At 36.5% G+C, this 25072-nt stretch overlaps 1 protein-coding gene across 1 annotated transcript in view; it reads left to right on the top strand.

Moving 5' to 3' along the window:
- The window catches only part of LRRC2 (leucine rich repeat containing 2), a 75982-nt gene extending 71981 nt beyond the window's left edge, over positions 1-4001 (top strand). The window contains exons 8-9 of the mRNA XM_059836690.1: positions 938-1074; positions 2505-4001. Of these exons, the coding sequence (XP_059692673.1) occupies positions 938-1074; positions 2505-2554 (187 nt within the window). The 3' untranslated portion in view covers positions 2555-4001. The remainder of the gene's footprint in view (positions 1-937; positions 1075-2504) is intronic.
- Positions 4002-25072: the final 21071 nt, after the last annotated feature.

Here is a 25072-nt window from a genome sequence, read left to right as displayed (position 1 = left end):
CTAAAAGAAAGGAGAGGGGTGGTGGATCATGTGTTATGGAAGTTTTTGTCTTCCAAAGAAACCAGCTACATATACTGAGTCTCTGCTTTCCAGGAAGTGGCTAGACATTACCTGTTGAAAAGTAGAGAGTAATTTTTTTGCTTTGCTTTTCTTCTATGTATAGGTTTTATTTTTCTCATTAAGCTTATTTACAATTTTTTCATTTGCTATTCTCCCTTGCCTAGTTGAAGAGAGGGGCAGAGAGAGGTGTTTGGTGGGTACCTGGGCCAAACAAGAATTGGAATTTTAGGAAACCACATAATTTGTTGGAACATTTGTTCTTTTGAAAGTAACAACTTTTATTTTTTTTCCTTCTTGAAGCGAAAATCAGAAATTTTTAGAATGCTATGCACTTATTTGCACATGATATAAGTTGTTTATGTAACCACTTAGTTTTTCACTTGCAAAGTGTACCTTTACAATATCTTCAATTACAAAGTAATGCATGACCTGTCATGTATTGTAAAAGACAAGCAATGCAATAACCAAAAAATGGAGGCACATATTGCAGCTAAAAGGTTCTGGCAAAATTCCAGATTGCTAGGCAGTATTGTTAGCATGAAGTTCATATTGCTCATTAACAGATGGGGAAATTACAGTGTAGTCAGTCAGAAGATCTGTAACAAAGAACTATACCTGTCATTACAAAGAGTGATTTATGTAGATAGATGGAAAAAAGATAAACCTGATCATTTTCATATGGAAAGTGGATTATAAAGTTCCATTTGAAATCTGTATTTCTATAATAGATGTATCCGAACTATGCCATGGTGCAAAATTGAGCTAATGTTCTTTACATTTCTGTTTCTGGCTCTGGTAGCAATTCTAAATGGTCATTCATGATGGCCAGTGATGTTCAGCTGCGTGTACATGAATTTGTGTGTTAATCTCTGTCTAGATTTGTGAGTCTCAAGGACAGTCCGGTTGAAACGATTGTGTGTGAAGACACTGAAGAGATTATAGAAAATGAACGTGAACGTGAGCAAGTTGAGAAAGAGTTTATGAAAGCATACATTGAAGACCTAAGGGAAAGGGGTATGTGTAAATTTGCAGTAAACTTTCTGCTATCTTGAATGTAAATGCAGACATATATTGTGGCCATTCATTTTTAAGAGGACTAGCAATATACCCTTAAACTCTAGTTGTCTTTTATGGTAATAAATAAGACTAACAGTGAAATGCCAAATTTGCTTTTTTAAAAGTTTGGACCCTAATAAGACCTTTGATATTGAACAAATGTATACAAAATTAATTGTGTCGGTATATGCCTTAACCTCAACTGATTGATGGTGTACACAAAGAATATTCTCATTCTTTGGATTTACTTACTTCTCTCGGGATTAGTATTAGTGATTTTGAATTCCTGAAGAAGCACTTCTCCTCCTCAAAAAGGACAGTATTTATATGAAAGCCTCATTGTATTGGTAGAATATTCTTTGACAATGTTATCTGCTTCAAGGTACTATCTATTTAACCACTGTACAATAATAGTAAAATACCTGCTTTTATCTTTATTACATAGCACCTGCAACTTTACATGTTTCTTCATGTTGCTGTTCTGCCTTATATTTACCATCATTGAGAAATCCTTGTTCTCTTGAGTGTTCTTTATTAAGATTTGTTAGATTAAAAGGGGAAAGTTTCCTGTGAGACAGAATACCCCATAGGCTCCTTTTAAGTCCTTTAATAGTTTGTGTGTAGAAAGGATGTTTTGTGGAATGAATCTTACAGTAGATTTTCATTCCTTGCATTTAATTTAATTGGTCTATTTAGTGGTCCAACAAAACCTGTTAAAAGAGAAATATAAAGAAAGGGTGTGACTTCATAATACTTTCCATGTTCTCATGCCAGACTTTTGTTCCCTAACATCCAAAAGTTGTGCATATGAGTATTCCTTCTGTCTATTTCTAAATTGAAGTCTTCTACAAAAGTGCTGGGTTCTGATAATGGTAACAACAGTGGTTAAAATAGAGAGAAGAAAGAAATGGAGGAAAAACTTTTGTCGTAAATTGGCTTTAGAGGCAGCCATAAAATACATAGTGATGGAGTTGTATCTACAGTCTTAGGAAATGTGGAGGTCTGACAGGCTGCTGAAACATGCATTTGACCCTATTGACAAAAGGCCAGGTTTACACTCTTCTAGGACAAAGCAGCTCAGGGATACAGTTTTTCTACCTTCCTAGACAGAACTTACTTCCCTACTTTTTATGAAGGGTTTGGATCATTAATAACTTTTGTATTTCCTGCTTCTGAACTTTTGTGCTATAGATAATGCCAATGGCTGCTTTTGAAAAACGGACTGTAGAAGAAATACCTTCTATAAACTATGAACTAGCACAGAGATAATTTGCAGAGTACCTTTGAAACAAGACCAAACCCAGCTGTTTCTAGCTAAGGGCTTCATTTATTTGTGCTGGATTACACAGCCGAAGTCTGAGATTTTTTTCTTTTTTCTCTTTTTGCAGAGTCTACTCCTTCCTACACTACAAAAGTAATGCTCAGTCTCCAGCTCTGAAGATTAAAAATCCCTAGATCTCTACTGAATATCTGAATAACCTTTCTTATCCACCTGAATAGTAAACACATGAAAATACAGATGACCAGAATGACATCAAAATCATATTGAATTATTTATTTGTTTCTGTAGTCTTTTCAAGTAACTACAGATAAAACAAGGAGCAGTAGAACCTTCATAAGATGATGTTTCACATTTTAAGTCAACATGTTTATTTTCAACTTCACAGCAACAGCCACTAATTTGCATGTAGACCAGCTGAAAGTAAATAGTCACTGTAATTAAACATACACAGACATAACTGAAGAAGGAAGACATTGTATGTTGTAGCTGAAACAGTGAAACACAAAACATGATCTTAGGAAGAGATTTGATTTTAAAAAAGGGGATAGACTGATTTAGAAAATGTATGTGATTATTGTTTTCTTAAGACCAAATACACATTTAGGTATTTACAATATTCAAATGAAGACACGCCCATAGTTTGCATTTATATTCTGTTCTGCAAGAAAATTGTTCTTGGAATTTTCAGTTTAGATAAGTTTCAACAGCTTTTCATATGGAAACTGCAGCACTTCTCCTTTTATTCAAGCATATTTAAGCTCTAACCTATTTAAGCTCTAATCTGTTTGCAACTTAAAGTGCCGATGTGATAGAAATTTCTGTGGTTAGCAATCTTATAGGATAGTAGTGTACTAAGTAAGATTTTAAGGCACTAAGCAGTGTCAGCTAATACTACCAGCAAAATGATGATACAGGTCTTATATTAATGGTTTCAGATCACAGGATTTTGTGGACATTTGTTGGAATTTTCCAGGTAGTGTAAGAATGAGTTGGCTGGTAAAACATTGTTTTGCTTGTTATTTAATTATCTGTTTATATACAATTATTTAAGTGTATATAGAATAGAGTTTCAGAACTGTAGTTTTACATGTACTTTTTGTTTAATAAAGCAATGTCTTTAATCTAAAACTTGAGACTTTGAGAATTGAGACTCAAATTAGACTCAAATTATAGAATTTAAATGGTCCTAAACTTATGAGTGCAGTTAGGTGAGACAATATTTACGTCTTTGTTTTTTGTTATGGGTGATCTATTTTCAGTTTTGTGCAGTAGAATATCACTTAACTAGCCATATTTAAAACACAAAGCAATGAAGGATATGATCCTCAGGCTTCCATATGGAAAAAGAACTTTAGATGTTTTCTTTCCAACATTCTAGCATTCAATCTTTTAAAAGAAAAAAAATTGAAATAGTGGGTGTGTTATTCCTACTTACAGTCTTCTGCAGTTATATTACTATCAAAATGAAACCCACTCAAAGTGGTGTCTAGGTGTTAATGCGGATTTTAAGCAAATTCTGATCCAGGGTTAAGTTAAAAAAAAATAGAAAAATTGGCATTGGTCTGAAGCAGAATAATAGAAAACAATTTTTTTTTATTATTATAAAGAAATTGAAATAGGATAAAATAGTGTCAAAGTGGTCTCAGAGAAATTAGGCAATGTGAAACTATCTTACCAAACTTTCTTTTATTGAAATTATAAATTTACTTAATTAAGTATTGATATTGATGTAATAAACTTCTGTAAGAGAGCTGTTTTGATTTTGGTTGAAATTATAATTCTAGAATTCTCTCATAGTCTAATATGATCACTGAAAATTATAGGAATGCAAATTACGAGGGCTGTGTTTATAGAATGGAGCTGGAACTACAAAAAACTAGAGATGTAAACACTTTGTTAACAAAACAAAAGTGCCAGTGCAAATTCTACCACCATCAGTATTGGATATATAAATAGAAAGTACATGAATAAGAAGTCGTATTAGTCCTTAGCATTGCTGCTAATCTTACCCAAAAAATTTTTGCTGTTCACAGATAAGAGTGCCAAAAATAACTTGGAGACAGAAACAAAAAATTAACATAAATAAAATCCACACATTTTAAAGTTAATTGAACAGCTTTGTTCACAAGTCCATTTGCTTGTCAATATTTATAAATGCAAGATCACAGTCTAGAAGCAGGATTTTATAATGCGGCAGGCAGACATAAGGCAGAAGACTAAAACCTGAATTTACATATCTGAATTAGAAAGAAAAGGTCTATTTTTCTATAAAAGTAACCATGGGATTACTTATAAAACACAAATTCTCAATCACCAACACTCTTTAAGTTCAGGTTAACATGTTCCGAAAAAAAAATCTATAGCAATTAAGTAATGAAAAATGCAAATACAGGGGGTCCAAATACTATTCTCCAACTTGACTTCAGACACCTTTCAATCCAATTTTGATGGAATCACAGATTTCAATTGGAAGGGACATTCAAAGATCATCTATCCCAATCACTCTCTCATAGGCAGGAGCATCTTTCATTAAATCAGGTATTTCAAGGCCCTGTCCAAGCTGACCGACGATATTCCTTGTGATGGGGCACCCAAAACATCCAGTGACTCACCAAGCTTGTCATAAAGAATTTCTTCTGTAGATCCAGTCTAAAACTAAATCTACCATATTTCATTTTCTTACTGAAACTTACCCTTTGTCTTGTCACTTAAAATCCTGTCAAAAATGTCTTTCTCCAATGTTCTCACAAGCCTATTTATATTGAATAGCTGCAATAAGAATTTTCTCCAGGCTGAACAACCTCAACTCTCTCAGCCTTTCTTCAAATGAGAGGCACTTCAGCTCTTTCCTCCAAGAAGAGGTGTTTCAGTGATTTTTGTAGCCCTCCTCTGGAACTACTCTAACAGGGCTACATCTTTCTTGTGCTGAGAATGATGCAGTACTTCAGGTGGAGTCACAGGAGAGCAGAATAGAGACTCACCTCCCTCGACCTGCTAGCCTTGCTCCTTTTGTTGCAGGATAGGGCTAGTTTTCTGGGCTGCAAGAACACATAACTAGCTCATGGTCTATTCTACATTCACTAGTACCCCCAAGTCCTCCACAATGCTGAAAGCTTTTACTCCTAGCTCTTGAAGAACATTACTTCCCCAGATGTTATCCATAGATAAGAATGTTTTTTGTCACCGTTGTTAACAGAAATTTTTAAATACCTTTGTTTTAATGGGAAGATGGCATACAATGGTCTCCATTACGCCTAAGACATGCAGGGGGTAATGCCAGCTGCCAGTTGTTGCTGAAATACCTAATTTCAGCATAATGCCATTTGAGTCATACTTCTATGTCCTTTGCACATTTATCATATGATGTTAAATATAACTTTATTAGAGTCCTCCACTACAATAAAAAAATATGCATATCAAAAGGTACCTAATTTTGAATTAGATCTAATTGTATTACTTTTTTACTTACTTGCAATTTTATTAGCAATTATAATTTAAACTATTACCTTTCATTAGGAAACAACACTAGCAAAGAGAATTCTGTTATTGGCATGTTTAATACTTTTTCAGTTTTTGAAAATGAATAATTTTATGAATGATGGCAATTTTGTGTACAATGACAATTTATGTCATTTACACGCTTCTGATGTTAGGTACTTAGATACCTTGAGGAAAATAATGTGCTTTTTCTTTCACACTGCATTTTCTACAGCTGCCAAACACTACACCTCCTAAAACTCAACACTTTGTTCTGCTTTACAGGTAGCTGCTATTTCAAAGCAGCAAGACTGGGAGTCATTGAAATATGTCTTCTAGAATACTCATGGGTTCAATGTGCACAAGTAAATCAGAAAATCATAATTAATTTTGTTCCTTTTCCTTATTCTGTATTGTGGCCTTGTTTCCAAGGACAGCCAGGAAGACAAACTTATAAGGATAGCAAATCACCTCATATTTAATTAACAAATGTCTAGGAATAGCATAGTCTTGCGACAGATATTGGCTTAGTTTACTCTTAACACTGTACAATACATTGTTTTCTTTTTTCCCTCTTGACCATTTATGAAACATAAGAACTGATTTACTGTGTTTACTTTCTGCAAAGGAAGCACCAAGCAAAATAAAAACTGGAATGGCCTTTTCTTGATGAGGTAGGCTTTAGGTCCTGGTTTGTGGAAGATTTCATAGAATCATAGAATGGCTTGGGTTGGAAAAGACCTTGTAGATCACCTAGTTTCACCTCTCCCTGCCATGGGTAGGGACAATTTCCTCTTGACCTGGTTACTTAAAGCTCTACCCAACCTGGCACTGAACATTTTCAGGGATGGGCATTCACAATTTCTCTGTTCCAGTGACTCATCACACTCTGAGTAAAGAATTTCTTCTAATGTTTAATTTAATTCTAATATAAATTTTAAAATGGTTAGCAGTTTGACCTAAAACCATCAGATTGCACAAAAAATAGCTTTCTCTCCTTTTTTAAGTCCTGTTAAGATAGTGCAAATTTGCCATAAGATCTCACCAAAGACTTCTGGTCTCCAGGCTGCCCAAACCCAGCTGTCTCAGCCTGTCTTCATAGAGGACAGCTCTCTGCTTGTGTTTATGGCTCTCCCAAAAGGTTCACCTTTTTGTTGTGCTGAAGACCCCAGAGCTGGATGCAGCACTCCATGTGGGGTTTCACAAGGACAGGGGAGAGGGAGAAAATCACCTGCTCCAACTTGTTGGACATTCTGGTTTTGATGCAGCTCAGGACACAGCTGGTTTTTGTAGGCTGTGAGTTCATGCTATTTACTCATGTCCAACATTTCCCAACAACTCCCAAGTCCTCATCAGGATTGCTCTCAACAACTTCTCCATCTGTGCTCACGTCTGGGATGGCCCTGACCCAGGTGCACCGCCTTGCACTTGGCCCTGTCGAATCCCATGAGGCTCTCACAGGCACACTTCTCAAGATTGTCCTGGTTCTTCTGGGACTCATTCTTCAGGTGTGTCAACAATTCCAGTCAGCTTTGTTTCATCTGCAAACTTGCTGAGGGAGAGCCTGACCTCACCGTCTGTGTAATCAAGACATATTGAAGAGCACAGAGCCCTGAGGAACATTGACAGTCATCAGCTCCACCCACACACTGACTTCAGTTCTCTGGATGTGTCTGTCCAGCAAATCCTTACCTACCAAGCAGTCCAACCTTCAAATCCATGTCCGCTTCAAAGACAATTGGTCTTCATTTTGGAGATAAGGATGTTGTGTGAATCAGTGTCAGAGGCCACACAGAAGTCTAGATAGATGACATTGGTCAGTCTTTGCTTGTCAACCATTACAGTTACTCCATCACAAAAGGCCACCAGTTTGGTCAGGCAAAATTTGCCCTTAGTGTTGTGGTTATAGAAAAAAAGGGATGTAGTTTCTCGGACTGTTTAATTCCATACCACCCATATTATTGTGGAGCCTCGGTTCAGCTGGAGCCAGAAGCAGAAGGGTTATCACCTTTAGCTTGAGGGCTTGAGGGTTTGAGGGAGGGGGTCTGGAATTTGCAGGGTCAGCCCAGCCCATTCAACCCCTCTCTGCTACTGGTAGTCTCTATGTTGGCAGCCTCAGATCACTTCCTTGTATTTTATGTGCCTTAAAATATTTTCTTGGAGGATCTGCTGCATGATCTTCCCAGTCATAGAAGTGAGACTAGTGAGACTCCCCAGTCTGCAGTTCTCTGTTCTTCTTTTCTCCCTTTTTTAAAAATAGGAGTGATGTTTCCGTTTTTACAAGCATTGGAGATTTCACCTGATCACTACGACTCTTCAAATAGGATATGGAGAAGCACTTGGCAAGAGCATGACCACTCAGGACCCCAGATGCATGTCATTAGTCCTGTAAACTTGTGATTATTCGGCTTCATCAAGTGATCTCAAGCCTGCTTTTCATTGACAGTGGGAGAGAACTCGCTCCCCCACCCCACCTAGGTGTTCGGGGGCTTAAGAGACATGGGATGTCTGGTGGTGGGAGAAGTTTAAAGCAAAGAGCTTTTTGAGTATTACATCCTCCATATCTGTTGATACTGATTTCCCTTCTCATCTGCCAGAGGTGGGAGTACCCTCTCCTTGGAATTTATTTTCTGACCTGCATACATATAGCCCCTTCTGCACTGGAGATCTCTTCATCTTTTGGGAGAATCCTTCCCTAATTCCTTGCTGATGATTTACAGGTATTTCCTTGCTGTTTTCTGGAAATACTGCTGTTTCCTTGTTCCTCTCTGACACTTGGAAATATATCCCTTTCCCTTGCTGAATATGGCTTAAAGCTCTGCCAAGAAGTCCAGCCAGTTTCCTTCCTAGAACATGCTCATCTCACCCAGTCAGTTGAGCCCCATTGACTGTCAGCTGTTTCTCAAGGGTGAATCCTAGATCATAGAAGCCAAAACCCCAAGCATGGCACCAGCCATGCAGTCAACCATTCTCTTGATCTATTCACCCCCTGAAGCCCCTTTTGATACTTTGCAAACTCCTTGTGGCAGCCCAATTCGGCCCTGTATGGAAAAGTAGGAGTGCATGGGAGTCCTCTGGTTTTACCAGGTGTGGCAGCCTCTTAGTGACCTTGGAACTGTGAGCCCCCGGTAGACAGCAAACTTCTCTGGAGAGGTTCAGATGGCAAATGGGTACTTCAGCAACTCTCAGTGAGAAGCCAGCAATTACTAACAGTGTTCATGATTTTTCGCGTCACTTTCTGCACAGATTAGCTCCTGCTTTATAATGGATGGAAGGAGGTTGGAAAATAAGGGTTTCTCTCCTGATTTTGAGACCTCATTTGAACTGTTCCTCATAAATACAACTGTAACTCAGCATAACTCTGGTTCTGTACTTCTAGAGTAACTACTATACACTGAGTAATTCAGGAAGAGTCTCCTCTCTTTTCAACAGCTGAATCTGCTACTTGGGCTGATTCCAGCTGTGACTGCATTCTCTACTACAGCTTGTTTTCTTCTCCACTTCACTGGTCCATTAACAGCTCTGGTATTGCTGAGTAAATAGGTGATTTGCATAGTGTTTTCATTATCTGCTGACTGTCATTAATATGAAAGGATCATTACTGTCTCTTATTACTCCTTGGAAGTTTCTGCTTTCTTACCAGCTGCAACGTAACTACTCAAGGTTCAGCAAAATCTTAGTAAAGATGCTTTTTATATCTAAAATGCAATTGTATCTTAAACATATTGCCTTGGCTATGTTCAGAGTTTCTATTTTTCATTAATACTTCCAGCTTTTTCCTAAAATCAACAGTGACATTTATAAAGTAATTAAATTAGCTGTCAAATCCTGGTGAATAGATCTATAAAGAAGAATATAATCTTAGAGAACTGAAAATCAGTTTTAGTTTATACAAGAGCAATATTTGAGTTCAAATTAACATATACAACATTGCATTTTCATTTTCATTTGTTACATAGGTTCAGGCAATTTGTAGCACAGTCACCCTTTGAGCCTTTGTATTATGTAATGACATAAAATACCACATTTGCAAAAACCAATTTGTTATTCTGTAGGGCTCTAAATTGATAAAATATTATTCAGTGTTTCATTCTTATTCAATGTTTGCTGATTTCAAAACTGTAATGATCTTTCAGCTGTGGTATCTATACAACTTTTTGTCAAGAAAAATATTTGAAAATAAGTTGATCCCAAGCTTGTGGTGCTGCCCTTGCCCCAGAGAACTATACCAAGTCATCCGTTTGCCCTGAGGGCATTCAGAGAAGGTGAGTTCAGTGGTCACATGTTGGCCACTTCAGGAACCGCTACTGGCAACACTTGATAGAAACAGGAAACTCAAGAAGATTAAGCAGTTTAAAAAAAAAAAAAAAGTAAGTATGGTTTTTTTTTTACATTTTAAAGAGGTCTGTATTAGCAGGTTTATTTTCTCTATAGCTAAGGAAGCTGTCTGTTAAAGAACACTTTGGCATATCATGGTACCTCATGATTCAGGAATGAAAGTATAAAGAAAGCAATAGCATTTTAACTGCATTGAAGTGATCCTTGATGACACCTTGATATGGATAAAAAATATACATCTGCTTTTATGCTATAAGTACGTCTTGTATATGTTAGAAAGTCTTCCTATAGAAAAGTTTCTGCTCAGAAGATGTCCCATGGTTCCTTTTCCCCTTTGGACTAGCTGAAGAATATCTTTTATTAAGCTAAAATACTTGGCACTTTCAGTTTCAGAATGATTGAGAAAAAACTTCAGGACTCTCCCCTCAACTTCTCTCTCCTGCCTTGGCCTGGCCTGGCCTGCTTGCCCTCCCCTCCCCTGAACTTCCCTGCATTTCCCTGCCCTGAACTTCCCTTCCCTGCCCTGAGCTCCCCTGAACTTCCCTGCATTTCCCTGCCCAGAACTTCCCTTCCCAGCAATAACAATGCCTTGCAATGATTGACCGTGGTGCCTGGGAGAAATGCCTGAATACCGACAGAAAGCAAAGGTCACCTTAGTCCCTGGAAACTATTTCTAGGCATACTGACAAGAAGATCATGGTTTGTGTGGCTTCATCTGGAGGAGCTCATGCCTGGCCAGTTTGATAGGCTTCCACATTGAAATGCCTGGCCTGGTGGAAAGGTGGCCCGGCCCAGAGTGTGGTGGTCAGTTGCTCAAACTTTAATTTGAGGCCAGTATCAACTGGTGATCCCCAAGGACAATACTGAGTCTGAGCCTGTTTAATAACTTAATTAGTAATTAATTAGTAACTAATTATTATGATGATGATGGGACAGAGTATATCTTCAACAAGTGTCCTGATGACATAAAACTGGCAGGAGTAGTTGTTTTATTAGAAGGCTCTGCTGCCATTCAGGGTTTATGGATTAAATGTGGATTAAATTTTTTGGGTGTTTTAATTCTGGTAAATTCTCTGTCTGTTTCTACTATCACAAAGGGGTTTAGTAAAGCATTTCATCTGAAATAAGCGTTCACCAAACTACAGCCTTGCCTCATTAGCAACCAGCTTGTGGAGTAGTTGTAGGTTATCCATTGTAGGTTACGCATTTGCTGGCTCCTGACATTTTCTGGTCCATTTAAAATCAATGTAGCAGATACACATGGGAAGTGCTGCTGTGAACTATCAGAGTAACAGTTGTAAGTGGCACCTCTGTAATTTTGGAATAGGAATGAACTCTGGAAAAAAAACCTGTCAACCATGTTTGTTATACTTAAGTATTGCAGTTTACTTGCCATGTTCTGGGAATTGCAGTCCATTCCTTGTACTCTGTGAAGTTACTAACTTCAACAGCTTTCATATCTGGCTTCCTCAAAGCTCCCAGTGAATTCTTTACAATATATTTCTATATTTTATTTGAAAACCACATAACATAAAAATATCAGAAACAAAGAAAACCCAAGACATATTAACCACTGACTGAGAATTCGCTGATGATTCAGATACTTTTTTGGAGAGAGATAAGCATTTCTCAACAAGTTTTCCATTGGAATTTTTAATTTAACCAAACCATATAGACTATTTAAGGGAAAATGGTGACTATTATTGTATTTTCAACATTAAAAAAAATAAATTTAAGGCTTTAATTATTTGTACAGCATCAAGGGTCAGCTGAGTGGAAGGAAACACTGATGTATATGCACTTTGAAATATGGTTCAATGTATTACTGCAATCCAAAGTGCAAGGCTCAGATTTTTTTAAGGCCTTCCACTTTCGTGGCATTTTTCTCCTTTTTAATTTTCTAAATTTCTAGGAGGCAATATAAGGTATTTTCAGGATAAATGGTGTGAATAGAGGAAAAGGCTTGAGGCTTTAGGAAAGATAAAGTCCAAAAAATGTTACAAAACAGATTTCTCTAGGGGTTTCTGAATTAAATGAGTAATCTTCTATTGTTTCAGAGGCATGATTGTAGACTTGAGAATTTTGGAAGGGTTTTAATTTATATTGCTACATGGATCTTAAGCTTCAAAGTTTTCATTTGTTTTTCGGTCAGTTGTTATTTTAGGTAAATTTAGAGAGAAAATAGTTGCATGGTACATGAGATAGTAGTTTTGAAAAGTATCAGAAATGTACATCTTCAGTCAGGAATACCTTTTAATTTCAAAATGTATTGTGACTTCTATTCACTCTCTGTTAATGTTGCAGTATATTAACAGGTCTATCCTTCCACGTCTGAAGGGTTTTCAGACTGTACCAGATTACCTCAAGAGGCTTTTTATTTCAAAGGTACTGGAATTTGTGTGTGGGTTATGCACTTCTTCCTCCCTATAATTGCTCTGGCTATCTTGTCAAATTGCTATTTAGAAATGGAGTCTCTCCAGTTTTATGTTTTATGTAGGTCTTTTGAAGCGTGAGCACAATTTTTATCGAAACTGCAAATAGAGGTAGTTTTAATGGAAACTAAACTAAACAATAACAGAACAAAACAGATTAAAGAAGACTAAGTTAGTCCTGTATAATTTGAAATTGTGTTCACTATTACAGTCAAGGTTACGTCTTATCAAACACCTTTATCAAGGATGATTTTTCCTTGTTTTACCTTTTCATCATATCTCATTCTACATTTCACCCTTAATATTTTATTACTTATCTATTATGCAGCTTTAAAATACATTTGTATTTAAGAACCTACTATTTGTCTTCATTCTGACCAAAAAGGGCATTCTGGAAGCCTGCATCCAGATACAGCAACAACTGTGGCCAAAAGCAATGTACTGACAACAAGTTAGCATTTAGCTTTATCTGTCTATTCCTGCAGGTAAAATTTTAGCATTTGTTGGCAAAAAAACAAGGACTGACTGGCTAGCAGAAATCCTGTATTGCAGGGACAATAGAGGCTGTAGGACTTTTTTTGTTTTTGAGAGAGATGGTAAACAAAGTGTAGCATTTCACAATCACAGAGATTGTCTCTTTAATGTAAAAAAGACTATAGGCTCTCTCTAGTCCATGTAGCTCTAAGTTCAGCATGAAAGACAATGAATTTATCATTTACCAGTGGTCTATAAAAAAAGTATGCCTCCAAACTTGTATGAGCTTGGCTTTCTGAAGTTTTAGAAATATTTCTAGCCCAGAAGATTTAGCTGCTCCTCTTTTTTTTCACTTTAAGACACAAAAAATCTATATTTTAAGTACTACACTGTGGGAAGCAGGAAGGTAATTTTTTCTGAATTTCTGTGGTCCTCTGTTTGTGGCAAGAAATGTTAATTTTCATTTTAGAGAGGCTGTAATTGTACATAGGAAGCATAGCAATTTACACCTGTTGGTAGAAACTGCCATGGCTTAGTATTGTTCTTTTGTCTTTTGTAATGTGAGCAGGAAATGTACTATTGTTGCCATGTCACACATATAGACATGGAATGAGGAGTCTAAAGGTAAGTGAAAGGCCATTTCCAATTCAGCCAGATGCAAACTGCTCCTAGTTTGTAGGGCACATGGGGGACCACAGAGGCTGTCTGTAAGGGCAGATAGTGAGACAAGTGGTGTATCTGGAAGACTTTTTTGTGGTGACAAGCAAGCTACCTACTCATACGTCTTCTGTCTGACAGCAAAGTGCTGAGGAAATGGCAGCTAAGTGCAGGGGAGACTTACTTTCTGGTCTGGCTGAGATTTTTAATGTGACATATTTTCGGCACCACAAGTGGTATGAACGAAGAAGAGGCTCGAGTAGCTGGAGCTGACAGATGCTGTCAAACATGGGAGACAGGTAGCAGCCTCCAGCCTCTTCTCCCTACTTTTACTGTACACCTTGATCTTATTCTGAATCCTGGGAGAATCTGGCTAACTGTTCCCACACAAATGCCCACATTCACAAAGCACAGTTCTCACCCATCCAGTAATCTTAAATTCTCTTGTTTAACCCTGCTTGTTGTGGTTCTGCAAAATGCACTGATAGTAGGGCAAGCTGTGGAGAGCACCTTGGTTCATTGGCATTTCCTGTCCTTTCTTTGCCTGGCTGGAGAGAGGATGCATGCCCAGGATTGGCGTGCAGCTGCTGAAAATGTCTTGTCCAGCACAAATGCTACATGTATAGCTCTTTGCCTTATCCTGGGGATTGGTGTTATGGCCTAGAGGCACAAAAATCTATGTTATACCTTTCTGTTAGTCCCATTTCACGACCACTTTAGAAAGATTTTGATCAAATGATTAGGAATTGTGTTTCATAAGTATACTTTAGAATAAAAGATTTTGCTCCCAAGTTGTAGTGCTTCTGAAGATTACTGTAATATCCAGCACTTTAATATAAAGACTTGCCATACATTAGCTGTAGAAAGGTTTATTAGAAAGGAAGCTATGCAGCACAGAATGATTGATTCCATATAGGTCTTGCCTTGGAATTCAGTGGCATTTTGCCAAGGGAAAAGTGTTCCCATTATCTGCTTTGACTTTTGATGTCGTGGTAGAAATTTTCAGGAAATTACATACACTCATATACATTAATTTCTTTTACAGTACCAAGCCTTAGGCTAGACACTTGCCAGCATTTTAGTGTCTGTCCAGATCAGTTTGGTTAAAGAAAATAGCATGAATATTATGTTCACATTATTTTTCTTTTCAATCAGGTGTTTGAATAGAATTGAAGGGAGAAGACTACAGCAGTAAGTGCACTGTAGCAATGAAATTGATTGAAAGGGATTATTTGGCATGATAAATAAGTTTAAGGTATCTACATGAAACTTCCAGCACTGTGGAAAAGACTGTCAAGTGTACTGTAGGTCTTTCCTCGACTTCCAGAATCCTTATATAAAATGACAAAAATAAAAAGTAAATGTGAATTTACAGTATCATCATCCTTATACTGCAAGCAGCTTTTTGAATAGCTCTTGAGCTGTTCACTTTCTAGTGAATAGTTTCACTTTGCCTCCAGCTTGCACATTTCCTATGACTGTCTCCTCCATTTCTATGTGGCAATGTCTTTAGATTCATAAGCTGTAAATATCCTCTGGATTCCGTGTACTACTTGGGCTTGTAGTGACTGTAACTCATAGTGTAAGAACTCTGTGACCAATTTCTAGCCAAATTGTCTTTCAGACCCCACTGTCCCACAAAGGGGTGTCCCCTGTGTTTTCTCACTCCTGTAGTGTTTCACTCTGTCTCAGTGAACCTTTCATTAGAGTAGTTGAAACACCAATCTTAGTGACTTTTCTTCTGTGAGGTTTCTGAAACTTGCTGATTCAGCTTGAGGGGTAAGATTTGTTTTCAGAAATGTGAGCTATCCCCTACTCTTCTCCCTTCCACACCAATTACATGGAGAGATCTGCAGAAATTATCATGTGATAGGAAACAGAGAGAGGAGTACCATGTGATTATTACTACAGCTTTAATGTCATATAGGAAGTAGCCTGACTTATGTAATGGATGCGTAAATTTCACGTGGTTGTTTTATTGTTTTTCTTGACAATTAAAAAAATTACATTAATATTTTCCTTTTTTCAACTATACAAAACTACTACTTTCTTGCAATTTTTCATGTTAAAAACATAGTTCTTTCTTATAAAAGAAGTTATAATTTGATATTACTAATATATCTGTTGAAAAATTATGAAGATATCAAAAGAAAGCAGCCACAGAATTTAGATTGATATAGCTGGGTAAACAGTAGCAGAACAAGTGCTCTGTTTATTTGAAGTCAGCAGCTGCTGTTTTCTTTTTTAAGCGGCTATTGGAAGTGTTTTAGTTTTCATTGTTTTTGTAAACCAGCATAGGTGTTAATGCCACATGCCAAGTAATTTTTGTGCTAACCAAAAAATCCTCTAAGAGGTCATACAAAACTTACAAGTCATTGAGAGAACGTGTTGATGAAGTTTGTAATTGATTCACCCCATTCTTCACTGTATTTCTTGACTTGACTGCCTGGTCTTAACTGAATGTTGAATAAGTTGGCTACTCAAAATTATTTTAAAATTGTCCAGACTTATAGTTTTATATTACAAAATTATTTTATGGTAACCTCTAAGAATAATTTTTAAAATTAAATTTTTTGTTCTTGTGGGAAGACTCATATGTCTTATTGCAAAAATTGCTTCATCAACCTGCCTTCTGATAGATATAACTTTTTTCAAAATCTATGAATGCATGTTTTCCTTGCCAAGGAAAAAGGAAAATGTCATGACATCCTTTCCCTTTTCCCAAGTTCACGTTATTAATGCTTTCAAATGTTGTTGTCAAGCTTCATATTCTGACAATTAGGAAGCTCCTTCTCCCCCTTTTTTTTTTTGTATAGTGAGTGGATAGTGCAAAAATCATGTAAAATCATAGAGTGAGTGGATTGACCCAGCAAACATTTTTATTTGTTTTGTTCTGTACCAAGGTTGCCCTTAAATAGATTTTTTCCTGTCCTTATACATAATTCCCTTATGCATACCATCAGCAACATTTTTCATTCTTAAACAATTCTCATTTACTCTGTAATATCTGCAGTTCTCTCTCAATGGTATTTGCATTGATTCTAGGATGTTTACTCTGTCTTATTGCTTTGAGTAACAGCCACTACCCCCTTTAAATTTTTTTTATTTTGTTCTTTCTTTTTTTTATTTTATATGTTGGTGAATAAAGTGGCATGCATCATGCTGTGCGTGCTTCACGTGCTACTGCTACTGCTATGTGCTACTGCTGTGTGGAGCAACAGTAGAGTTTTGTCACATACTCAAGCATGTACAGAAAATGTGCTGGTTTTCTATGAATGCCCACACTGGTGATTTTTCATCATGTTGCTTACTGACAAATCTTGATTCGTCTCATCATAATTGAAATGCTCAAGGGGAAGTTGCATGGTTTACATTTTAACAAATTTCTTACTATAGAACTTTAAGGGGTCTCCATATTATCAGTTTTCCACAAGTACTTCATTCACTTATTAGCAATGAAGCAAAATGAATATGCTTCATTTTGAAGAAACTCTTTTTGCAACAGGAAAATTTTCATGTAAAAAATATTTATGTAAAATATTGTTCATGTTTATTATGTTGCCATCATGAAATATTCCACTTTAAAATCAGATTATATTTTTGGAAATTGTGAATTAAGTTCAAAGGTAAGTCCTTGTGTTTTTTTATGAGATTGTGAAGGGATATCTATATGAATATTCTTACATAATTCTCAAACCTTAAACATATGCCTTCTCCCATTCTCAGAATACTGATCAGTGGCAGGACTTAAGGAAACTGCCTGAAACTGAGTCAGAGGAAATTTAGGTTAGATATCAGGAGAAGGTTTGTCATCTAGAAGGTGTTTGTGCACTGGGACAAGCTCCCCCAGGCAAGTGGTCACAGCACCAAGCCTGACAGAGTTCAGGGAGCATTTGGACAATGCTCTCAGTCACAATGCTCACACTCACAGTGTGACTTTTGTGGGGTCCTGTGCAGGGCCAGGATTTGTACTCAATGATTCTGATGGATCCCTTGCAACTCAGCACATTCTGTGGTTCTATGAAAATGAAACATCTTATAATTCTGCTTAAGAATCTTAATTTTGTGTGTCATCAGAGACACACATAATTGTTTCATTTGTCTCATTGAATTATCCTTGTATTTTTAAAATGTTCAAACACACTTTTCCACGGGGAAATATGAAGGGGAAGGGGGAGGGAAGGCAAAAAGTCAAGATTTTCCACTGAATACATTAATCAGAGAAGGTAAGCAGTAGAGAGGAAATATTAAAGTGAACGAATAGAGCAAAAAATAATGTAAAATCATAGAGTAAGTTTAGTGGGTTGCCCCAGCAAACATCCTCCTAGCTCTTCACTCACATTTTTAGAATGTGGACAAAAAAGAAAAAAGATGAGAAGACTCATAGATAGAGGCAATGACATTTTAGTAAGAAAAGTAAAATCTGCACGGAAAAGGAAATTGAGGATTGTCTAACACTCCCCAGAAGATTTTGCTCCCTGAGAAGCAGGGCAAAAGCATAATGGCTGTTTGGGAAGACAAATACCAGAACCACAAAGATCCCCCCTTCCTCATCTCCCTGAACTTTCATTGCTGAGCAAGATGTCATATGGTAGGACATGATGCATTGGCCAGATCTGGTCACCTCTTCTGGTTATGTACCCTCCACTCTCAGTCTGCTCACAGGGGAGAAGGGAGAAGAGAGAAAGCCTTAAGGCTGTGCAAGCATGCACTGTTCAGCAATAAACAAAAAACAGGTGTGCTGCCAACAGTGTTCTAGCCCTGAACGCAGAGCATAGCCCCCCAAAAGGCTGTGTAGAAGTTAAATTTCATCCTGGCTGAATCCAGTACAATGATAAATACAAATATCAGTTAGAAACATTAATTTTATGAACTCTTTACATTTCAGAGTGAATTTGATTAGTCAGTTAAATATTAGATTTTTTTTCCCCTTTTATACAGAAAAATAAAAAGCACATAGAGTGAAGCTTTCACTTCTCAGAAATTAATCAGTTTGCTAGAGAAATGCATTTTGGAGCAAGAGAATCAAATGTTTTGTTAAGATCAGTATCATTATTTTGCTGGGAGTTGTGACCAAAAAGGAAATGAAAATTTGTTGGTAAACTGTGGGTTCCTAATTCACCTTATAACACCACCTGTTTGAATAATGTAAACTTGTTTAAGCACTGTAAACCTCAACCACACATCTTGCCTGTCTTTTAAAATTTAGCCAGGAGGAGCCACCAGGAAGTAAAAAACTAGATTTCTCTCTTAATTAAAAAACTTACAAGGTGAAATTTAAAATCATCTTTTAGTGTTTATTTACAGTACTTTCACTGTCTTTGCCATATGTTACTGCCAAGGTCTTGATTGCTACTACTTTTGGAGCTGTGGACGTTTTCTCTTTCCTTTTGTCCAGCAGCCTGGTACTGCTGCAGATGCCATGTAAGGAGGTGTGCAAAATCTACTACAATTAGAAAAGCAAGATAAGAAAAACATTTGCAGCTGTTAATTAGCATAGAAGCTAAGTTGTGATTTTATGTTGCCACTGTTAGTGAGAATATCAAGAATAGTGTGCCAAGCATGACTAGGAAGGGATCCTTTCCCTGTACTTGGTGGTAGTGTATCTTGAATCCTTTATTCAGTTTTTGACCCCTCACTACAAGAAAGAATTTGAGGAGCTGGAGCCAATCTGAAGAAGGTCATGAAAGCTGGGGAAAAATAGGGAGCACAAGTTCTATGAGTGCTGCCAAAAACCAGCAAAAAAGCAAACTCCCTAAGATTACAATTTTTGTACTTGGGAGCAGGCCATTCTTCATTGTGACGTCAGATATACAGGGGATAGCTCCATCTGTTTTATGTGCTGAGTATGGAAAAAGCTCCAGTTTGCATACTATATTTCACATACCTATTCATAGGTTTTCCCAGAAGATAATTTCCCCAAAGCCATTAAAATATATTCCGTTCCATCAGCACATAGCTTCTTCTGTCTTGAGGGTGTTGTTGGTTATTTCTGGTGGTTATGAACAGGTGTTATTTTTCCAAACATATGATGAACTGGTGCTATTTTTTTCAAATTAGGAGAGAAGTTAACATATCTGGTCTAGTCCATTATTTTGTGAGTCCTTCGATCAATGAAGTGTAATTTCTTATTCCTCTCCTTGGTTAATGTTTATCTTAACTTTTGATTGTGCAGTTCCATGGCCTAATGATTTTGCAAAATTATCCTTGTATTAGCCCACTAGAGGCTAGCAATTCTTCACCTGGAAACATGAGGAGCAGTTGAAGGACCTGGGATTTTTGAGCCTGGAGAAAAGAAGGGACAAGGAAGACTTTACTGCTTTCTACAGCTACCTGAAAGGAGATTGTAGCCAGATGGGGGTCCACCTCTTCTCCCCAGTAATAGAGTGACACGACGAGAAGAAGCGGCTTCAAATTGTGCCAGAGAAGGTTTAGGTTTGATATTAGGAAAAATCTATTCACTGAAATAGTGTTGAAACTTTGGAACAGAATGTCCAGGGTACTGGTGGAATCACTGATCCTGGAAATGTTCAAAAGGTGTGTGGGTTGGGTAGTTGGGGACATGGTTTAGTGATGACCACAAAGGGGTTAGTTAAACAGTTGAAATTAATGATCTTAGAGATCTTTTCCTACTTTAACCTTAACAATTCCATGATTTTATGAATATATGAACTGCATGTAAGTTATGCAGCTAAGGAGAAGAGGGATTTTTTTGACTCAGTTCTGGATTATATTTTTTTTTCAAACATCTTGAATGAAAGGAAAACAAATGCCCACATTTTATATGATCTTTCAGATTAGAGTGGAAATAGATTTAATTTATAGCTTCTGTTAAAATAAATAATAGCTTTTGCTAAATTTACTGCAGAAACATTCAAGTTAGTAAGATTAAGTAGGACAAACATGAGGCAGAAAACACTAGTATGAGGCCAGTGGAAAGTCACTGAATATCACTGGCATAAAAATATCTTCCTTGTATTTAAATTCTCCTGTTTATATAAAAAAACCTGTTACAACTTAAAAAGAGAAAATACATTCCTTTCAAAATCAGTGCTGATATAAAGCCTAATTAATATGTTGTATGGTACACATTCTCTTTTAATGTGGCACTTTGTGTCATTCCTTTATTTTATATTTGCTATATTTTTTGAGTCTGCCTAATAGAAATATTTTGATATAGCAGATTTTTATTATAACCAGTAGTTTATAATTATGAAATGTATGTTTCATATTGACAAATGAGAACACATATTTTGGTTGAATTTTTAAAGAAGTGTAGTTTCTGTGATGCTTTTGCATTGTGTTTTTCTAACTGCTTGTGAAATAACAATTCAAAGAGAAAGTGGACAGAGGAAAACAAAGATTTTCAGGAAAATTTCTTGTAACCCAACGGGTAGGAAACAGACTATGCACAGCAAAAACCCCAATATGTACATTCATTATTGATGTGATAATGTTATTTCAGTTGCCTTTAAATATGTTTCAGCCACTGAAAGAGAAATCATCCTGTGGGTTGATTTTGGCTTTTGCAAAACAGGAAAACAATCAAGCTAACAGATGAATTAAAGGATAGACCTCTTTTGGCTAAGCATGTGGAAGAAATTTCAACAGGAAAGTAACAAATCCTAAAAGTAAGGACAAAGATATTTTTCTCAAACTGGGAATTCCTACATCTTCTGTGATATAATGAATGAGGTTCCAGAAAAGGTTAATAGTCATCTTTCACTCTGGAAAATCTTTCCCGGTTCTTCCAGCTCCCTGTCCCAGCAAACAAACACAGACTATATGTGGTTTTTTGTAATCTGGTTTCTTGAGTCTAGCATGCTTTTCTTTCTTTTTGCTACATGGTTTAAGAAATGTCTGTAACATAGGACAAGATTATGTGACCTCATTAATTCCCTTCTCTTGACTGACACTCAAGGGATTGAATGCATTGATTACAGCATGAGCAAAAAAGAAGAGGTGGAAACAATGTGTGGCAGAAAGCTAAATAATTTAAAGAGTAGGATAACTGAGCTGAAAAAACCGTAGTGAAGTTCTCACTTGAAGAAAAGACAAATCTCAAAATGCCAAACAGTAATAGAGGTCCAAACTTTCAGGTCTGAAGAGATACATAGAAAACTATATAATCTTTTAGTAGATACCTGAAAATTAGCTCATAGTCTGTTTGAGGCCTGTAACAAAGTCTTTAGTATTTTTAATAATGTTGGGAAAAGTGACAGGTTTATTTTTCCTATTACAGGCATTTTTTCCCCTACTTCTTCTTAATGAAATCTAAAAAAGGTAAAAATAGTATTTAACTTTCCAACATTCTTTTTATGCATTTGTGAAATTTAAAATTAAACTAAATAGGCCAGGCAGTTAACTCTTGTAACTGGAGGAAGATTACACCAGAAAGCATCATTTAATCTCATCTGTGGACAAAAAGATTTTGCCCAAGAATCTGCCACTAAGTCTGTGGGTGCTGGTGTGTAGCATAAGCAGAGAGCTTGTGAGACTGCTGCTCCACTCACACCTTCAGTACTAGTACAGAATTAATTAGGTCTTCATAACATTAGGGGTAATCCTGGTTCAAAACAATATTCATTCTGCTGAGGAAATGGGGGTGAGGGGGAGGAGAGGGGGGGAAAGGCTGCAATTCTCTAAGAACTTTTATCTTGGTTCCATGTCTTTATCTTGATTGCACAGCACACTGACCTATTCTACCAGTGCTCTGTTTCTAGCTATTGAAATTGATGTAGTTTCATTTCAATCAGTGAACCTATGTAGGCTTTTAGCAGCTGAGGATTTGTACTTTATTCTGGAGCACAGAATGAGATTTTTCATAGGTTTCATATATCTGTAGACTCAGGCTTAATATGCTACATCTATTGCCCTTCCATAACTCCATGTTTTTGGCTTAAATACAGTGATATTGAGATATTTCCTTTCAAGTACCTTGATGCTGTGCCATCACTGACCCATAACTGTATGTTTATTTCTCAATTATGTAAATCCCTGCACTCTGACTGAGAAAGGTTTGATTTGCATAATTATTAGATTGCTATTTCTGAATAAGCATGAAGTGTCTATCAGATATTTTCATGTTAACTTGCTGTAGACATTGGACTATCATTCCCCTAAAGGACATAGCTTTTTGTTTCCACGTCTACCTTGTCTTTCTTTGCCTCAGAAAATGAAATGCAACTTATCTTCAAGAAGAAATCACTATTTTGGAAGAGGTAGAATAAATAAAGACTTGACAGTAACCTAATCAATGAAGACTGACTGGGTGATGAATTAGTGTGTCCTTCTCTATAAGCTTTTCCTTTCCTTTCTCTCTTGTTCAGCCCTCTGATCTTAAAGGATCATATTGTGCATTTGAAGAACACAGCTGGTTTGTATATCAAAAGCCTCAAACAAAAAGTGTCAAACCAAACAAAAAAAAAAGGGAAGTCATTAGAATAAAAGGAAATTGGTTTCAAGTAATGTTTAGGGTAACAGATTCTTATACGTAGAATTAGAATTAAATTATCAATAAGAAAATGAATTCTGTGAAACCAAGAAACTGCAGGTTGGATAGATAACTGCTAGCTATCTATGAATTGCAATAAAATCTCTTTATGGAGGCTGAAATCTTCGATTTTGATGGGATTAGAAATGTGCTTCTCATTGTGAAAACTACTGCAAAAATCTGATTTAAAAAGGCCATGTGAATAGTTTATGCTTTTCCCTAATCCATCAAAGTATGGTAAAACTCATAGCTTTTTGTTGCCCATGTAACACTGATTAAAAACAATCTATGATAATTTTTGTAATTTTTTTTTTTAGGAGGGACAGTGTCTTGTTTTTTTCTATTAAAAGTGCAATTGAGTAAGTTTTAGATCAGCAAAAACCTTCCTTAAAAGATACAGTTTATCTGCTGTTTCTAGAATCTGTATTACATACAGCTTAAAAGAATTAATGAGAATGGACATCAAGAAAGATGGACATCAAAGAAAATATTGTAATGGTCAGGCCTAGTGACACATGACACAGTAGTCAGCTACTGTGGAATGAGATGTCTGTCGATGATGGTCAGAAATTTTGTAGCGTCATTTCATAACATTCTAATTGACAAGGATCTGAGGTCTTTTTGTTGAGAAGTGGACTGCCTATGTATGCAAAATAGATGGAAAATTTTGATACTTGCACTGATGTTCCAAATAATCAAAAATATTGTATTAATCTGTGGCAGAATTGCAGATTCTTTGCTAGCCAGTCAGCAACAGTAAAAATGTTTGGTGTCAGAGTCTCACTAACAGCACTTTTGAATAAACTGTCTTTTAATCATAGAGACCAAAACATTCAATTTAGTCTTAGGTGACTCGAAATTTGTAGGTCTTTCCTACTGTGTTGGAATCTTTAGTTTATGAAGCTTTAAAATTTGGTGTTGCTGCAATTGCATCTTGCACCCCTCTGTTGGGAGACATTATTGCATGCATCCGGAAACAGGTCCATGCAATGAATGTCATCCTTTGCTAAACCTTTGGCCATCTTACAGTCATAAACATATTTCCCAAGGTCCTGTCAGGTACTCTTTTTTTCATTCTGTAAGCATTTTTAAGGAACCGTATTTTTGCCATTTATTTAATTCATTTTTTTAAATTTGGTGACATTATATACCGTTAACAGCAGGAGAAGATTTCCATTGCAGTGAATTGAACAGGATGTTACTGCTGTTGTTATGCATGCCATATGTACAATTATTCCATTTAGTTTAAATTTTAATTGAGCAGAGAGAGAGACTTGTTTGCAATTAGTAAGATTTTTTTCTCCCTACTTTTTCCACTTTCAAAAGGCTAACCAAAGGCATGCAAGAGAACAGTTTACATTTGTTCTAAATCTGACACAAAAGAAATGTTTCCTGCTTTAATTATCACTTTTCCAATAGAATTCATCCATAATATGAATTAGTTACTCCATAGGTGGCTGTCTTTTTAGAAAAGATTTCCATATTTTTAAATTGGTAAAAAAGAAATTGAAGAAGGAAATGTATGTTTTTGAACATTAAATATAATCACAAGTTAACCTAGATTGTTTTGTTTTGGTTTTGGTTGGTGTTTTGCTTGTTTGTTTGTTTGTTTTCCACCTGTTCTTCAAACTCTTCTATGCAATTTCCTTTATCATGTGTCACCACCTTCTGTGTTCTCCCTTGACGTGATGAGGACACTGGGGCTTTATCAGCATGATGATTATCTTGTGTGCAGGATTCTCTTTGTACTTGTTTAGCATTCATGCAAGTGGGCTTGTGAATTCTGATGTCAGAGAGAACCAC

This window comes from Haemorhous mexicanus, chromosome Z (genome assembly GCF_027477595.1).
Source record: "Haemorhous mexicanus isolate bHaeMex1 chromosome Z, bHaeMex1.pri, whole genome shotgun sequence".
In the NCBI taxonomy this organism is placed as follows: domain Eukaryota; kingdom Metazoa; phylum Chordata; class Aves; order Passeriformes; family Fringillidae; genus Haemorhous; species Haemorhous mexicanus.
Note: the sequence above shows the minus strand (reverse complement) of the source record. Positions and strands in the feature narration are given on the sequence as shown.